At 37.1% G+C, this 18,374-nt stretch overlaps 3 protein-coding genes across 5 annotated transcripts in view; 2 read left to right on the top strand and 1 right to left on the bottom strand.

Annotated features, from left to right (window-relative positions):
- Positions 1-18,370, bottom strand: part of LOC149947591 (putative protein FAM10A4) — a 21,484-nt gene extending 3,114 nt beyond the window's left edge. Inside the window, exons 1-6 of the mRNA XM_090174052.1 lie at positions 18,223-18,370; positions 16,550-16,678; positions 15,583-15,646; positions 15,158-15,313; positions 14,932-15,083; positions 13,192-13,405 (exon numbers count right to left, since the gene is read on the bottom strand). Coding sequence (XP_090030178.1) covers positions 13,192-13,405; positions 14,932-15,083; positions 15,158-15,313; positions 15,583-15,646; positions 16,550-16,668 — 705 coding nt within the window. The 5' untranslated portion in view covers positions 16,669-16,678; positions 18,223-18,370. The remainder of the gene's footprint in view (positions 1-13,191; positions 13,406-14,931; positions 15,084-15,157; positions 15,314-15,582; positions 15,647-16,549; positions 16,679-18,222) is intronic.
- On the top strand, positions 2,440-8,162 carry LOC149947593 (sarcalumenin-like). The gene is made up of 7 exons (XM_090174232.1): positions 2,440-2,650; positions 4,669-4,906; positions 4,967-5,288; positions 5,404-5,920; positions 6,020-6,136; positions 6,208-6,380; positions 6,439-8,162. Exons 1-7 carry the CDS (start codon positions 2,572-2,574, stop codon positions 7,273-7,275), a joined length of 2,283 nt encoding a protein of 760 aa, XP_090030358.1. The 5' UTR covers positions 2,440-2,571; the 3' UTR covers positions 7,276-8,162.
- Positions 8,730-11,713, top strand: LOC149947592 (sarcalumenin-like). Of its 3 annotated transcripts, none has more exons than XM_090171492.1 (6): positions 8,730-9,060; positions 9,790-10,023; positions 10,091-10,207; positions 10,474-10,646; positions 10,712-10,903; positions 10,985-11,713. In XM_090171492.1, the coding sequence occupies exons 1-6, from the start codon at positions 8,964-8,966 to the stop codon at positions 11,633-11,635; spliced, it is 1,464 nt and encodes a 487-aa protein (XP_090027618.1). In that variant the 5' UTR covers positions 8,730-8,963; the 3' UTR covers positions 11,636-11,713. The 3 variants fall into 3 exon arrangements, with proteins under 3 accessions (XP_090027618.1, XP_090027617.1, XP_090027619.1); XM_090171491.1 differs by having other exon boundaries at positions 9,775-10,023; XM_090171493.1 differs by lacking the exon at positions 8,730-9,060 and adding an exon at positions 9,077-9,271.
- Positions 18,371-18,374: the final 4 nt, after the last annotated feature.

Below are 18,374 nucleotides of genomic sequence, written 5' to 3'. Positions count from 1 at the left end.
GTCTCCCGAATATAAGGTCTTGATTTTCTTAATGGTGTAATTCACACCATTTGGAATACCATTAATTCTTAGAATATAATATTTATTGGACGTTATTAATACAACAAAAACAAATTTGAAATATACTCTTCAAATATTATGTACACTTCCATATTTCTGTTAGATCCCCTAAATGTTTAGCACTAACTGCTCTTGTTAGCAGTAAATTTTTGATTTAGCATATACTCCCTTTGCCGTTTACAAACAAAAGCCTCTTTTAGAATTTACCAGGTCTTGAAAATTCCCAATAGTCGAGCGTGAACCATGTTGTCTATGGGATTTTTAGAGGACCTGGACGAAGATTCTGCACATAAGCTAACCTTTTTCGTATTTAAAGCGCCTTTCGGATTTAGCTTTACTTCCAAAAATACGACACAAAACTTGTACCGCTCATTAACACGTTTTTCTGAAATGCTAATAGCGCCATTTTATAGGGTAGGCTGTTCAACGTGAACAAAACGTTACCAACTGTTCAAAAAAGTGAACCAAACGTTACTAACTGTTCAAAAAAGTGAACAAAGTTTCCCAATTTCAAGCGTGTATCCAAATGGACCAAATTTCAAGCGTGTATCCAAATGGACCAAATTTCAAGCGTGTATCCAAATGGACCAAACTTCAAGCGTGTATCCAAATGGACCAAATTTCAAGCGTGTATCCAAATGGACCAAATTTCAAGCGTGTATCCAAATGGACCAAATTTCAAGCGTGTATCCAAATGGACCAAATTTCAAGCGTGTATCCAAATGGACCAAATTTAAAGCGTGTATCCAAATGGACCAAACTTCCCGAGTGTAACAAAATGAACCAAACTTCCAGAGTGTAACAAAATGAACCAAACTTCCAGAGTGTAACAAAATGAACCAAACTTCCAGAGTGTAACAAAATGAACCAAACTTCCAGAGTGTAACAAAATGAACCAAACTTCCAGAGTGTAACAAAATGAACCAAACTTCCAGAGTGTAACAAAATGAACCAAACTTCCAGAGTGTAACAAAATGAACCAAACTTCCAGAGTGTAACAAAATGAACCAAACTTCCAGAGTGTAACAAAATGAACCAAACTTCCAGAGTGTAACAAAATGAACCAAACTTCCAGAGTGTAACAAAATGAACCAAACTTCCAGAGTGTAACAAAATGAACCAAACTTCCCGAGTGTAACAAAATGAACCAAACTTCCAGAGTGTAACAAAATGAACCAAACTTCCAGAGTGTAACAAAATGAACCAAACTTCCAGAGTGTAACAAAATGAACCAAACTTCCAGAGTGTAACAAAATGAACCAAACTTCCAGAGTGTAACAAAATGAACCAAACTTCCAGAGTGTAACAAAATGAACCAAACTTCCAGAGTGTAACAAAATGAACCAAACTTCCAGAGTGTAACAAAATGAACCAAACTTCCAGAGTGTAACAAAATGAACCAAACTTCCAGAGTGTAACAAAATGAACCAAACTTCCAGAGTGTAACAAAATGAACCAAACTTCCAGAGTGTAACAAAATGAACCAAACTTCCAGAGTGTAACAAAATGAACCAAACTTCCAGAGTATAACAAAATGAACCAAACTTCCAGAGTGTAACAAAATGAACCAAACTTCCAGAGTGTAACAAAATGAACCAAACTTCCCGAGTGTAACAAAATGAACCAAATGTTAGTCGTTAAATAAAACTGACCCAAGTTTTAGGGTGGACCCAAATTGGTGTTCATTTATTACGTATAGCCCCATCGTAGAGCTAGGAAAGTGAATAACCTCCAAATCAAAAGGCCGCTGTTAGTAGAAGCAATAGCTCCAAATCGGCGGAACATTTCAAAGAATTTAATTTCTAAATTTGCGCTACATAAGCATTAGGGTAACGAAAAGTAAAAGACGTCGTAAGCGGGATTTCTCTTGTCGTACTGGACCAAACAATGGAGAACCGGCCAATTCGATAAGATCTAAGCTGAAGTCGTCGTAATAAAAGGGGCTCGTTTACATCAAAGAACCGACGACATTTGGAAGCTACCCTTAACTCCAAATTAATTAGAGCCATAAGGCCTTAATTACGCCTTAACTACGTTTTAATTACTTATCACTCCAGTAACCACCTTAAGGCACCGAAAGCGTAAGCTAATCTCGGAGGAACTAGACCTAGCAGACTTTCTAATAGACGGAAGTCAGGCCAACGAGCGAGAACACGCAACCCCAAACAAGCCTCCGACGCTGACAGCGGCTGAGAACTTGTTCCCAGCAAGTACCATCCGGCGGGACTCCTTCCGTCGTTAAATCATCGAAGTCCCAGCCAGAGAGTTAGTCGAATCACGAAGACATTTGCCAAAAAAACCGAGGGATTAAAAAAAGGTTTTCTCTGGAATATTCTGGCACTGATCCCGGAAAGCGCTCATAGCAGGTACGGTACTCGCCAGGGTCGGTGGCGTTCATTACTTGTGTAGCTCTATTTTATAGAGGGCGCGAGAATCAGACGCTTTTTTTCGCGAGCCCACAAGCCCGCTGACGGGCTAGGAAGCCCAACTGCCTTCCGCGGTAGGGCCAAGATGGCCAAATGTGGTGTTAGCTGGTGTCTCCTCGGAGTATTAAGTGTGATCGCCCTTTTGGCTTATAACGTCAATGCCGGTAAGTTTTAATAGTTATTTTATTAACTTTTTTGATAATTCTGGATTATTAGCGTCCATTTAATTTCGTTAGGCTTACGAATGAACTAACCTCAATTTTATTAGGTGGGCCGGAAGATAATCGTGGGTAAGATAAACGGTAAGAAAATAAGGGATACGTGCGCTCTTACCGGGCACCATCGAGCCCGCGCGAATTAAAAAAAAACAGACTTAATTTCGGTTCTTCCGGGAAATCTAATCCTAGGACTTCCTACGCCCGGCAACTGCAGCCGGAAGAAACTGGGTTAAACCAAAACGGGAAGTCTACTCGGAGGTGATCTATTCATAAATCATCAGAGCCAAAATCCACTCCGCTAGAACTTCGGCTGGATTTTTTTTCATTCGCAAAACTAGACCCAACGCTCTTTTTGGGAGTCGTAAATTTAGAATAACCCTGTTCCTTGAAACTGTAATGATGGAAGCGGTGCGTGATAAAAAGAATGCCGTCATTATTTAAATTTAAAACGGAGGTCAACTGGACAATAGCCTTTGCTATAAAAGGGTATCGATACTGTCGTATGGACAATTTTACACGATAAAAATTGCTATAGACGTTAAGCTTATTTCCTTAAATAGTACTAGATTAACAAATGATGTAGTTTGCATACTGGGCTATGGAAGGTAGCGCTTAGGGAAGTGTCCTCTTAGCATTCAAAATCAGTACTAGTCGTTTCCGACTAAGAAACGGATTAAAAAGCATTCAGCTTAAATAACACTCGAGTGTATTATTTAAAAACTGTGCCGCACACCCACTTGGCCAAACAATATCCCAAAAAATATAAAGTATATTATAAGCGCGTGGAAAATAAATTATTCGGAACAAAAATTACTTCATAAACACTGTTCATGGTATCGAATTTAAAGGGGTTCGATGCGATATCAATGCGCGGAGAAACTCGAGGGGCGGAGATGGTGTGCAAAGAAGAAACGAGGCCAAAAAATGTAGGTTGTCGAAAGTCCTTCACCAGTTTAGGCGCGAAGCGAGGCAAAGATCGTGCACGTTATTTTTAGCCCGCTGCGGCACTCCTGCCATGTGCATGCCAAGAAAAAATAAGTCTCGAGCGTGTCGTAGCCAAAAAGACGGTCTTACCACCCATGCGTTCCCCACTTCACTCCAACGGACACTGCTGCGATCTTGAATTGTCGTTGGCAACAATTAGACAAACCGAGACGACGACAGCGTAATTTCAAAGTTGTCCGTGAGAGAGTGCTAGAAGCGACGAGTCAGGTTCAAAACCAGGAGCAGCAAAATCAAAAAGGGCCCGGTTTCACGAGGAGAGACGTTAAGCGCGCATTTTTGGAAAGTCCAACTGTTGCAAAAAAATAAAAAATTAAACATATGGAACATTTAAGGGAGTCTAACCTCTTTGCCGGTTATATAGTAAAATCGTACACCGGGCAAAAACCGTGTCACACAACCGAACTCCTAATAGAATGGAGGTTAAACTAGACAATTAAATTAAGCATTCCTATTGTATGAACTTTTAAGATGGCGTAATTTCGGTGTCAAGTAACACGGCCATCGTAAATACACGGAGCGATACTACTGTATACTGGGTTGAAGTATACTTACAACCTTCTAAAACAAGCGAGGAAAAATATTTGGATTTTCCGAAAATAAACCTCCCGGCGCTCGCAGATTTATAAAAAGCTGCCCACCCCCCACGACGTAAACACACTTCGATCACTTGTTTCTTGAGATTTACACTCTGGTGTATTTATGGCTCTGAAAGTAGTAGACTCTCTCTCTATTACGGATGTAGGTTGTAAAAAGAGGAAAGCATGGCATCGTGTTTCCTTCGATTTGATCGTGAAAATGTTAGTACGTCAAGTAAAGAACAAATATTGAGATCGAAGTGTTTCAAACGGGTGCTTATAGAAGGCGCGCATTTCTGGTAGAGGTAGCAATAAGACTAAAAAAAGATTCGCTTAATTGGAGGGACCCTTCAAAACTAAACCGCTGCACATTTGATATTACAGAACAAGGTCCAACAGTCAACGAATGCCGGGTTCACGTTGAGGCGGCCCTAAAGCAATACTGGTCCCAACCTCCCTCGCAAAGCCCGGCGCCTCAAACGTCGATCCCGGCGGCCAGTGAAGACGACGAGGCCGATGATCCTCCGGTGCCTGAAGCGAGTGCCGCAAGCAGCGAAGTAGGAGATCAGGCCGAGACTGAATCCGACAATGTCGTTCAAAACGAACCAGAAGCGGATGAAAAGTAAATAACGCCAACTTTCTGCACAGGCGATGATAGAATATCCCATTCTATTCCATTCAGGCAATCAGACGATGACGACGACGACGACGGAACAGACGACGAAGCCGATCACAAACAGGAGGAGGCTGGTCACGGACACGATGATGATGACGACGACGACGACCATGTTGATGATGACGGACACGAATCTGTGGAAGAAGGTGATGAATCGGAATTAAAGTCCCACGGAGAGGAAGCGACCGAAAAGCCGCAGGATGATAAAAGCGAGGACAAGGATGATGAAGACGCTCCGAGTGAGGGCGAGGCTGATGAAGATTCTGACGATGACTCTCCAGCTGCTGAAACAGAAGGCACCAGAGACGACGAGGCCACGAGTGACGAGGTTAATTCCAATAAAATCTTGCAAGGAGTTAAATCCTGTTTGTCTTAACTCTTTGGATGCTAATGCTTATTACTCTAATGCATTTTTACACTACTGATAAATTGTTGAAAAACAGAGTGCTGTCTCAGAAGACGCTGCTGGTGCTGGAGTGGAATCGGAACTTCCTGAATCCGAACCATCGACTGAGCAGTCCGAAGATCAAGATGAAGATGCCAAAGAAGGTGAAGAAGAGGCGGTAGCGGAGCAACCCGACGAAGACTCCAAAGCTGACGACGACACGGATGACGACGATGATGAACATGATGATGCCAAGGATGACGACGATGAGGCTAAAATAGGTGAAACTGAAGGAGACGATTCCGAAGATGAAACAGGCGTAGCTGAAGTCGAACTCGGTGGTGATATCGATGACGACGACGAAGATGAGATACCAACCAAAGTGCTGGTTATTAGGACGAGACAGCACATTGATGATATCCTGGGTCTGGACGAAATTGGTACGGACATTGATAAAGATGAGGACTGGCTAGTAACTTCAACGCTGAAAGATCTCAAGAAATCGTACGATTTGGCGATCAAACCCATGGAGTCCCTTTTCAAGTACAAAGACATCAGCAACAGAGTTCTCGGAGGCTAGTAATATGTTAGAATAGAATAGAATAGTAATTCGTCGTGACCCAAAGGTTTTCCATAATAAAACAATATAACGTTTCTACGGTTTATAATTTCAGACGCCGAAGTGTTTGGAAAGCCTACCGTTTTGTTTCTGGGTCCGTGGAGTTCCGGTAAAAGCAGTATCATCAACTACTTATTAGGGGTTGAAAGAACCCCATCAGCCTTAAGAACTGGTAAGCGAAATACAACAAAGTTGTTCCGAATTAGTTTTAGTAGATAACAACTAAAACTTCCAATATAACAGGCCCAGAACCTACTGATACTAAATTCACCATCGTCACTTACGGCGAGAAAAATCAAATTGTAAGCGGGACTGAAATGGCCGCTGATTGGCCTTATTCAACGGTTCAAAAATTCGGTCAGGGATTCCTCGAACATTTCCGGGGAATTAAAATGCCGCACCGATTACTTCAAAAGGTACAAAACCGACAGTTAAGCCTAAGAAATCAATTACAGTCAAAAATATTGTTTCCAGGTTACTCTTATTGACACCCCCGGAATTATGGAAACGAAAAAGCTGCAAGACAAAGGGTACCCCTTCAACGAAGCTTTTCAGTGGTTCATCGACCGGGCGGACGCCATCTACATCGTTTTCGACCCAACCAAGCTGGAAATCGGCAACGAGCTGGAAGCGGTATTGGATCAACTCAAAGGACGCGAAGCGCAGATCAGATTCATCTTGAACAAAGCCGACGCCATCAGGCGCCGCGACGTCATGAGGATTACCGGGCAACTCTTCTGGAACCTGTCCCCGATGCTGGGAAGCTCCGAGGCGCCCGTCATCTACACAGTATCCTTGATCACCAAGCCTTTCCATCCGGGCTCGCCCGCCAAGTTCCTAATGGAGCAAGAGAAGGCTCTGCTTCACGACATAAAAGTGACCATGGATAAGAGGGTGGAAAACCGCATCTCGTACGCCAGGCGGCACGCCGTCCGCGTCCGCAACCACGCCAAGATGGTGGATTGCTACTTAGGCACGTACTTCCGTCACAAGTCCATCTTCAGCAACCGCAAGCAAGTAGCCGAATCCATCACCGAAAATCCGAACCAATACGGCATCTACCAGGGTTTGAGCGCCCTGACGAACGTAAGCCGTTACGACCTGCCCGACCCGGAAGTCTACCGCGATTTCTTCCGCATCAATCCCTTGTACGACTTCAAGCCGCTCTCGGCTACCTGCAGCTATTTCAAGGGTTGCCCGCTGGACAAACTCGATCTGGCGATAGCGTACGATTTGCCAGAGCTTCTCGGAAAGTACAAGAAGAGGACGAAAATCCAGCCGACGGAATGGGACGACGAGAAGGGCAGATGAATCAAGAACTGGACATTCGACCACCGCCGATAATCACTAAAATCCCGATAAATTTTCTTTTCAAAGAACAAAATCCTGGATAAACAAAATAATAGATTTCCGCGCGTTGGTTTTCGTAATTCCAACCATCGCGCCTTGTGTGATCCGATCTTTCTTCACTATCATAAAAGTATATACAGCGTTTCGTAGCACTGTCACGTGCGAGTGACGTTCGCAACACCAAAGGAATAACGTAAAAAAAGCACATCACCAAATCGTGTTGTCAGTTAATCGGCGTCGATTGGAAAGTTTACGTCAAGACAAAAATCCCGTGAAAGGAGAACAAATTTAATTTTAAAAACCAACGCGCGGACGACGTCTAACGGCTGATCCCGACGGAACTGAGACATCTGCAGAGACCATCTACCGTTTCGGGGAAGCCAAATGAGGGAGGATTCCGCTTATTAGCCATCCTAAATAGACTGTCCAAGTTGCAACCGGCGGATGGTCAAAATAATATCAAACCGAAAAGAAACACCAGGACTATTTATTTAGGATCGAAAATAAGTTCGTCGAAGGGACTGGCACCGTTGGCCGTTGTTCGAGTCCAATTTTAATTCAATTTGCGTTAATGTTTTTTACCAATTAACTAGTACAGAACGGTTAAAATTTGAGACGCCTTCCTCGCGACTTAACCGTACAAGCCAATTAACTGACAACACGAATTTAGAATATCGCGAGGAAACTTTTTCAAATTAAAATTACTTTCAATTATGAACTTTATTTGTAGGAAAAACGAATGTTAGAGTAACGTTATATAACTTATTTGTTTCGCTATTGTATTTACTTCTCCGCATGTAAATACAAAATGATTTAATAAATTGGACAGCGTTGGATAGCCGCTTGAATTCATGATCATATTGAGTTACAACACCATAAGCGAAAACGTATCTAAAAACCCTCGCTGAAGGCGAGAAACAAAAACGATACTAAAACCCCCCGTGCTGACGAGAAACTAAAACGTTACTAAAACCCAGTGGCGGACTGGGTCTAATATTTTGGGCTGCCAGAAGACAAAGGGCCCCAGCTTTAACAACTATAAGGCTATCATGTTTGAGGGGCCCACTTCATGAACGGTCCATGGGGCCCACCTGCAGGTTCACTCTATGGCCAGTCCGCCACTGCTAAAACCCCACTGCAGGGGTGAATCGAAAATGTTACTAACACCCCCCACCCCAGGGGTGAAACAGAAACTTCACTAGAACCTCAAGCATCGAGCGATAACAATTAACTAACGCTCGCAGTGGGAGGCTTAGCTAAAAGAAAATGACATGGTCAAAATTCAAATTTCCCATAATACTTGTAGGAGAAGTATGGCCACAAAAAATATTTATCTTATCAATTCTTTGATAAGACGTAACGTACTTTGGTATCAGAATTTTTTAACGTGATTTATCCTGGTTATTGTGAAAAAATGTACTCCATCCATTTCCTTATACAGCAGGTAAATCCTTGGCCTTTTTTGTCTAGTACGTAGAAAGGGGGAAACACTACGAAAGGGGGTCTGACGCGAATTAGCGATCGATGGAGCATTACGCAAGAACCGGCAAATCTATCGTTGGATAACTATAAGCCTTGTAAGCCGTTTTTGCCAAAACGGCTACGAACGAAACCACATCTCAACGATATCCTCATTTTATTTTGACAATATGAGCAACCAAAAAATTAAAATCACTGCCATTCTCATAGTCGTCATATTTTTTACTTCCATCACAGCGTTGGGCGAGGAAACATCACAACAAAATGGTAATTATATTTTGTTCCTTGCAGAATCTGACGTCCAAAGCGAATACTGAACTTTTAAGCCGGTGTTAAAACATTTGCGGCCTTTGTGGGACAGCGAAGAACCCTCAAATTTAATTTGTGCTGCAGGGGCTCTTATAAGTAGTGAAAGGATTTGGTGTGCTTTGGGATTCCCCAAAAGGGTGGAGGTGGAATTACCCATTCAACATTATAGGTGAGAGGGGAGAACGCTTTCCTCATAGACACTATATGAAGTGTCATGATCAGTCACCTAACTGCTTCCCTAAATACCAATATGTCTAATGTTAAATTGGATGTTAGGAATTTAAGTTTAAGAAATGTTTCAAATTCAAATATCTGCGCAAAGTGTAATTGTTATAAAGCAATTAATTATGATAAGATATTATTACAGTAACTCTGGGGTGTAGCAACTGCAAACAAATTATGGCTTGAGCAATAAATACAATTATCCTCATAAAATATGCTTTTTACACAGACTACAAAATTAAATGTTTTTGTTATTTAAATTATTGCTAGTTAAAACTATAAAATTCATGTTAGTTAAATATAATATATTTTTAATTTGGGAAAACGTAGTATTAGAAAGTTCATCCATTATGTTTGTTCTATTATGAAGTAGTTTAAGAGTAACATTTTTAAAAGATAAAATCTCCATTAGAAACACTAATACGGTCAGTTTTTCATAATGATACACAGCAAGATCAATGCCAGACAATAAAAAAGAAGAAAAGAAAAAAGAGGAAAAATTTTGGAACTCTAGACCATTCAACTCTAGAAGTCGTTCACACTTGGACACAAATTTCCACCTTCAAAGTACCCTTGACAAAAACCATCAAGATCTCAATTCAGCTATCATGGAAAAATTAAGAAGCATCTACCTGCAATATGTCAAACCTTTGGAGGAGGCCTATAAATTTAAAGACATTACGCATTATAGTTTTTCCGGTAAAAAGCATGGCACTTATTGATTTGTAATGGAAGTGTAAATATTAAACCGAAATTATTTTATCAGAAGGGGACATATATGCCCAGCCAAAAATTACTTTTTTTGGTCCATGGAGTACTGGGAAAACTTCAATGATCAACTACTTGCTTGGAATTGAAGATAGTACATATTCATTGGCTTCAGGTTAATATTTAGACATTTAACATTAATTGATGTATCAAACTATATGTGAACTTAGTTGCAGCTCAGTAACTTATCCAAATTATGCACGAGGTACCATTAGCAATAACAATTGTCCTTAGGATAATTTTGTCTTTTTAGCTATCAGGCACTCTAAAGGTACACACAAATTAAACGAGCTATATGGTACATATAGAAATTGCATGCCAACAATTTGTTCCAAGTAAATAACACATCACATTCAAACTAATTACTAATTTATATTACAGGAGCTGTGCCAACTACAACTGACTTTACAATAATGGCTCATGGTGATGAATATAAAACTATAGATGGTATGGTTCTAGAACTGGATAGTACCTATTCAGATCTCAAAAAATTTGGCCACAGATTTTTGGAAAAACTCAAAACTATAAAGCTTCCTAGCAATTTCTTGCAAAAAGTATCCAAATAATTCTGTGCATTGCAAAATCTCAAGCTCCATTATAAAATTGGTTCTTTTATAAGGTGACCGTGATAGATACACCTGGTATTATAGAAAACCAAAAGCAAAGAGAACGTGGATACCCTTTTAATGATGTGTGCAAGTGGTTTCTTTCACATTCTGAAATGATCATTGTTATCTTTGACCCAACCAAACTTGATGTTGGAATCGAACTGGAACAGCTATTCAAACACCTTAAAGGGTATGAACCCAAGGTATGAAATATAATATTTGCAAAATAATTTACTCAAATATAGAGGAATATTAATAATCTATTAAATTTTCCAAACGCAAAGGTACGAATTGTGTTAAACAAAGCAGATTCTTTAGAGCATCAGGAATTAATGAAAGTTTATGGAGCTTTATTCTGGAACCTATCACCATTAATCAATGTAACAGAGCCACCTCGGGTTTACGTTGGGTCATTCTGGTCACGAGAATTTAACCCAGAATCGTCTAGTAGCCACAAATTTTTCTTGCAAGAAGAAGTGAGCTTACTAAAGGACTTATACGAAGAAGTTGCCAATGCTATAGAGAACAAAATTGTAGAACTAAGACAACACGCCCTTTATGTGAGAAACCATGCAATTTTAGTTGACAGATTTCTTAATGTTCTATATAGTGAAAAATCTATGTTTAAAAAGACTGAATTAACTATCGACGAAATTAGGCTGAGCCCCGAGAAATTCATTTCTCTTAAAAATATTGCAGCTCAAAACGATATTAGCATTCATGATTTCTTTGATTTGAAGAAATATTCCTCTTTCTTTGAAAGTCACAAGTTAAATAGTTTTAACTATCTCAACGACTATTGTGGCTATGTAAGTTCTTGTTACTTGGATCTACTTAATAAGGCTATAAACTTGGAACTACCGGAACTTTTGAGACAACTTCACGAAGCAAGAGGGAAAATTAGAGCAAAGAAAAATTATAAAGAAGAACTTTAAATAATATATGTATTGGTACGCAATTTGTGTGATACTATCTTATTAAGAAATTATATTAAAAAACCAGTTGCTACTTGATGTTTAAATTCTATATTGGGGTGTAAAAAATATCTATGATCAAAGTTTTGAAATTAAACTACAGCCAAATATTTAAAATAGTCTAGTATTATGATATTTAAATTAAAAAAATCAATGAAAAATGGTAAATAAAGTTGAAACATGGGGAAAACGTTCCCACGTCTTAAAGTTCTTTGGTTCTACATTTTTCAATCCTAATATACTAAATCACTTATTAGGCTGCTAAAATGATTAATTAAATGTTATGTTTTTAAAAAGTGGAACACATATCTTAGGTAAGTATTTGCAATGACTAGTGGTTATAAAAATATTTATAATATTTTATATCTCGTTAAAAAACTAGCTACAATTATTTCACTTATTATTATTATTATAATAAATGAAACTGTATTTACTTCCACGTTCTAAAGTGTTTAGAAGCTAATTGTGCAACTATACTACTTTAAGAGGTATTCCAGGTCAAATCAACTGAAGTTAGAAAAAAAATTATACTGGTACACATCGATTGTGATACTATGCTATGGAATAATATTGCATAATAGCAGCATCTTGAAGTTAAATTCTATACTAGACATTTTAAAGGTACTGGGGTTAACTGCTATCATTATAACAAATTTAAATTGCTCTTAAGTTTTCATATTTTTGTTAAATTAAACTTTCGAAAACCCCATTGAAACTAAATTGCTATTTTTAAATTGAATTTTCTGTTTTCTTAACATTTTTGCAGTTATAATTCACACTGTAAAAATAATTCCTTCAATATTTAATTTTGAATTGCCAATAGAAAACTACCAAAATAGCAAAAATTAATAGTAAATGCAATTCTAGCCTGATGTCTAGCACATGTCTCCAGGAAAGTCTAGAATAATACACAATTAGATTACTCTAAATCTGCATTTTATGGTCTGTTTTATAGCTAAATCCATAAATTCTTTAGTAATTGTCCTAAAAGTGAAGTTTTGTTCAACGATTTGTTTGGAGTAAAGAAAATCTACCTTAAACCCACTTTGGAAAGCAACATTTTCATTTACTTGAGACTGTCCACTTGACATGGAATGACTCTTTGTAATTGATTGAATGGTCAATTTTAGGATTTTTAGTTACTATGTTATATTCTTCTATTACAAGTTCAATTTGTTAGTTGTGATTTCCAGGTACTATATACAGGTGTAATTGTGGCATAGCCAATGGATTAGTCGAACAGCTCTCGTGACTAAAACCCAAAAAATATGGGCTAAGTTAAAGTATAGGGATAAATAACAAATGGGGGGAAAGTGCTATCCAAAGAGCGACAGCCTCCCTAAACTTTGTTTAGTCCATGTCTACTATATTACCTTGGATTTAATTTGCTTTTATCAATATCAAATTTGAACAAAAGCTTTTTCAGAACCCCTATTAACTAAGTTGGCAGATTCAAACTAAAGAATCACATTTACTACGAATATAGAAATAGAAACAAGATGGTATTTGCCACTTACATTCGGTGTAACTTCTTTAAGCCAGTCATTGGCATCATCACTGTAGTCAATTTTAAGAGAGTTTGCCAAATTTAAAGCTGCTTCTTCAAATTTTCCGAGTAATTGGTTAGCCCTTCCACGAAATTTATACGCCAATGCTTGATCTGGGTTCAAGGTTAGAGCTTTGTCACAGTCTCTAATAGCAGCTACTGGTTTTTGTTGCTTAATTAGTACTCTGTAAAATCATAGGAAAAAATTAAAACTAGGAAACCAAACTAGTTTATCCTAGTCAGTGGCCATTGGTTTGATAGTGGTCGGCTAATTTATTTCGGAAATATGGGTCCCCTACCACTACACATGCTTAAACACTTTAAACAGATGGAAGTGAGTAATGAGATTTCTACTTTTTTTTACAAAAGTAAAATTAAGTTATTTAAATGTATTTAATATATCTATTTGAAGCTTTATCAAACTCGTCAATATCTAATTTTGCTTTTACTAATGACACAATCAGGTATAGAATCGCGACTGTTGTTAAAATAATTTAAAACCTAGGTTATAAAAAATATTTTTTAAGTAACATTACAGTGAATCTTACCACTGTAATATTTCCCTGAAAACACCATTTTCCCAGTTACGTAACGTTTGAGCTACCCCTTATCAATATTATACATGTTGGACCCAACGAATATGCTAACCACAGTAATCACGAATGCATTCAATTTTGTATTAATTAATTACAAGCAGTGATGGGCACTCTCCTCTCACCATGAGATTAGTAAGAGCAATTTCAAATGACACAAAAAGTAGCCTATAGCCTGCGTAGCTGACCCTTGGAGATGCCACTGATTCTAGGGATGCATAACACCATGCAGAAATATATAATAAGATCCGAATAGTGGTCATTTTGGTTGAATCCAAGGAAACTAATTTGAAATTGATTTTTAAATTAAAAAAGAAATATGTTGGTGCTACTATAACACCCCCCACTTTCTAGCTGAATGTGAGCCTGGATTTGAGTAAGTCATCAGTAATACATAACACCAGCAGGGTGACCAGGGAAAGGCTTTGAAAATTTTAGAGGTGAATTATAGGAAAATGTAGGACACTAAGTAGGAAAATATAGGAAAAATAATAAGGTAATTATTGAATATCGGTATACTTCGATTCAAATCACCTAGAATATTGATAATTTTTTGTACAATGCTTTCCTGCATTATTGGATCACTTAACGCATTTACAAAGCCCATACATTTCAGGATTTTTTAGAAAGTGGCAGTGTTTTCCACTAGATGTTCTATGACACGTACCAAAAAGTTCTTTCATTTTCAATAGGCCGTGAAAATATAGGAATTTATAGGAAGGCATTTAAAATAAAAGGAATTTATAGGAAGGCATTTAAAATATAGGAATTTATAGGAAGGCATTAAAAATATAGGAATTTTTAGGAAGGCATTAAAAATATAGGAAGTCTGGTCACCCTGCACCAGGCCGAACATGGGTTTTAGGTATTGAAGCCAAGATCATGTACATAAATAATGGGAACTTAAATAGAACACGAAAAATTACAGAAGAATTATTTAATCGAAGTCTCAAGGAATAATGACTCAAACTGAAAGTCAAGGCACTATCATTAGAGTAACGTTTATTTTGGAGGGACTTTTAAGTTTTGGTTTCAATAGGTCAAAAATAATTCTACTGATGACAACTCACATTCGTAAAACCAACAAACAAACACAAATTAATTGGCACTGATCTTACCCGGCCCTTTTAGCATATAACGGAGCACTTTGAGGGTTCTTCTGAATAGCTTGAGTAAATAATTCTATCGCTTCATCAAGTTTTCCTTCACTTAAAGCTTCTTGTCCCTGAGCGCGTTTATCAGCTGATTCATTCATCATTTCTTCAGTTATCTAGAAAAAGTACCAGTACTGTAATTTTTACACTGACAACAACAAAACATCCAACAAAAATATAAAATACACACCTCGATAGAGTCATCTCCAAAAGAAAGGGGTTCGCTAATTTCATCAGCTTCTATTACACCAGTATTATCCAACTCAATTTCACTCTCCTCACTGCTTTCGTCCACCTCTTTAATTTCTGGTTCCTCTTCTTCCATTTTAGGGTCCTTCTTTCTAGGCTATAAATGATAATTAATATTAAGTGTACTAGAAATTTAATGGAGAAGCATCAAGCTTTACCAAAAACCTCATTATTTGACGGTTTAAAATTTCATCAAGACCCAAATTAAAATTAAACACACGTTTGACTATTAAATATTAATACTCTGTAATTGTTATTTTATTTTTTGTCTTGGTTTCTCAATGGCTTGGGCTTCAATTGTAGGTTCTCATTTTATAGGAAAAAGCTTGATGTTTACCCTTAAAAATAAAAAAATAAACTGTTCACCTCTTCTTTTGGAAGTTCATCCTCCGGTACTTTAAATGTTGGAACTGGTATCCTGGCACCCAAACTAAAAGTTGAAAACATTAAATGTTAGATATTAAGCCAGAATACTATAATTTTGGTCAAACAGTTTTTAAATTGTGTACTGCAACTCCCTTAAAGTGCTGAATTACATGGAATTATTTTGTGAAAAAATGCCTTGTTAAAGATATGGAAATAATAATGTACTTAAACAGAGTCGATCTGGAAGGGGTTGAGGGTTCAGAGCTCCCTGGCTTAAAGTTGAGTACAGGGTTGAACATAAGGCACTAGTCACCGCATTTGACTACTAAAATAAATGCTCTGACCACTAAAATTAAATCCAAATCTGGGGGCTCACTAGTCAATTTGACTAGTGAAAAATTTACCTAAATATTCATAAATAATGGCAAATATGGCGTATCATAAATTCATAATAAACTCCTCTTTTAATTCTGACAGGTAAAGCAAACTGCCGGCTGTCCTTGTTTTTATACCCCCACTAGTCGGCGACTATTAAAATAAATTAAGGTAGTAGGCTCACTAGTCAGGCTGACTACTAAAAAAAATATCCTTATACCCTGGTTGAGTAGCTAAGGAATCATTTAAACCTCCCAAATACACATAAGTCCGATTGAAGTAATTTATTTATAAAACCTCAGTGTATTTGCTAGTAATAGTCTACATACAAAACCCCATCCATAACGGTAACCTAGCCCTTTGGACCTTTAATGCACCCCAGTGGTGCACTCAGAAAGGATTTAACTTGGGGGAGTGGGTTTGTGGAAAGCTAGGATAAAAATATCTATGTAACACCAAGAATATATTTATAGATACTTGACTATGTTAAGACTACTTGGGGGGAAAAGGTACTAACAAGTGCTTGTCTCAACAGTCATTCTTCCTAAGTATAGGTAATACAGAATGTGGTATAGAGAGAATATGAACATACCTAATAACATAATTTTTAAAGAATTTCAATTCAGGAATATGCAATATTGCTGGATTTTCTTTGCAAACTTTAATGAATGTTTCAAGTTGCTCCAACTGAGCTTTGTTTAATCCTGACATGGTGATCTGCCTGAAACAATTTAGGAAATAATTAGATTTTAAGACGCAGTAATAAAAAAATACTCCTGACTTCAGAAATTTTAACAACCATTTTTCATGAAATTCCAATATACAAAAACAAAATACCATTTCAGAGTGTAATGTTGTCGTATGCAATGGAATAATATTTCGACCAGTATATTTATTTGGCACTCTTAACCCCTCTATAACTTGGGGCTTGAAAATTTTACTTTGAGACTGCAAAAAGCAAAATTTATTTATTCTTAAACTTGGAGATTTTAAATTCATGCCATTTTTCAGAGTGTATATTTTTATATTTTATAAGAGAGATAATAAGACTATAGAAAAATAATTTAGATCAGAAATGTCTAATCTTTCTCATGGGTGGTCACCCTACCAAAATCCTGGCTACACTACTTCTGTTTGTGTATAAAGAAATTGTACTTTTTAATTTTGACAACCATTATTTGGTAAGTCTCTAGTCTTAAGTATCTAAATAGTCATATTAAAACTTTCAATCTTGGTGTTTTTTTTCTCCTTTTTATTTAACTCAACTATGTTGTATTTTTGTGTATTATTAATTGCTTGTATTTAACTATCGCGTGGCTGTGCTCCCTTAAATAAAGGTGAGCCACCCTGTTTCAAAAGGGTTGTATATTTTTTTACGGGCCAATAAACAAATCTTAAATCTTAAATCTTGAAGATTAAATTAAATCTAAAACCTGCTAATATGCATGTGTAGTGATTTTAACATTGCAAATCCTGCAAATAGATTCTTTGGAGTTATCAATTTTGCATGATAAATTTATTGAAGATACTCAAACTAAAAACTTCAATAACCTATCCGAATTGTCAATTGTATATTGGTAATAATTTGTTACGTCAATAATCTATACCTCAATAATTACTTCACCAATTTTGGTGCTAAGTTTCAGAAATTTCTCAGATATTTGGACAAAAATTTTAATCTCAAAAGATTTAGCAATTCTAAATTATAAAATACAATTCAAATTTGTTTTAATTGACCAGGTTAAGAGAGTTTCTAACCCTGTCTTTTGGGCATACTGGTACCCATTTTTTCTTAACCCCCACTAGTATACTCTACTCCCATTCTCAAACTCAAAAATATCAAAAACATCAGTGATTATGTGATTATGTAATTTTGATATGACATGGAAAGCTTCAACAATATATTCAACTTCAATGCACTAATAACAGGAACCTTGGTTGTGGTCTGTTTTAGTGTTTATAATTTTAAATATTCCGACAGTTTAAAAAATAGATACCATACCCACTGTCTAACTGTCTATATTACAATAAGGTAGTTACGTTAGTCTATAACTTACATTATCAGAATCTAAATAAAAAGTTGAAAATGTGATTACTGTACAGTACTTTAAAGTTCAACATTACTCATGTCAATATGTTTCAGATATTGCGTACACCGCACCATTATATTTATGGTACATCATTATCATAATATTATTCACTTTTTCTTAAAATTCATGTTCAAGAATTATGAAATGGCATGAAAAAAATATGGAAGTATCATACCTTAATAAGAGCCAAGGCACAAACAAATACGCTCCCTAATTTCAAACTCCACAAAACTAGCCAATAAACTGGCGCGCCAGCGAAAATCTCATGGATAAATTGCCAAGGACAATCTCCTTAAATTTTTTAACAAGCGATAAAAAAATGGATGC

Source organism: Leiobunum rupestre, chromosome 4, assembly GCF_980474605.1.
Source record: "Leiobunum rupestre chromosome 4, qqLeiRupe1.1.hap1, whole genome shotgun sequence".
NCBI classification, from domain to species: domain Eukaryota; kingdom Metazoa; phylum Arthropoda; class Arachnida; order Opiliones; family Sclerosomatidae; genus Leiobunum; species Leiobunum rupestre.
The sequence above is the reverse complement of the archived record's forward strand: the minus strand, read 5'-3'. Positions and strand labels throughout refer to the sequence as shown.

What these genes read in the sequence shown, in the direction of transcription:
- LOC149947592 (XM_090171491.1), top strand. Translation starts at nt 8,964, where the DNA reads ATGAGCAACCAAAAAATTAAAATCACTGCCATTCTCATAGTCGTCATA. An exon ending in TACATATTCATTGGCTTCAG is followed by an intron (nt 10,208 to 10,473) that starts GTTAATATTTAG and finishes TTTATATTACAG; the next exon opens with GAGCTGTGCCAACTACAACT. An exon ending in TTAAAGGGTATGAACCCAAG is followed by an intron (nt 10,904 to 10,984) that starts GTATGAAATATA and finishes CCAAACGCAAAG; the next exon opens with GTACGAATTGTGTTAAACAA.
- LOC149947593 (XM_090174232.1), top strand. Translation starts at nt 2,572, where the DNA reads ATGGCCAAATGTGGTGTTAGCTGGTGTCTCCTCGGAGTATTAAGTGTG. An exon ending in CAGCAACAGAGTTCTCGGAG is followed by an intron (nt 5,921 to 6,019) that starts GCTAGTAATATG and finishes TTATAATTTCAG; the next exon opens with ACGCCGAAGTGTTTGGAAAG. An exon ending in CCCATCAGCCTTAAGAACTG is followed by an intron (nt 6,137 to 6,207) that starts GTAAGCGAAATA and finishes CCAATATAACAG; the next exon opens with GCCCAGAACCTACTGATACT.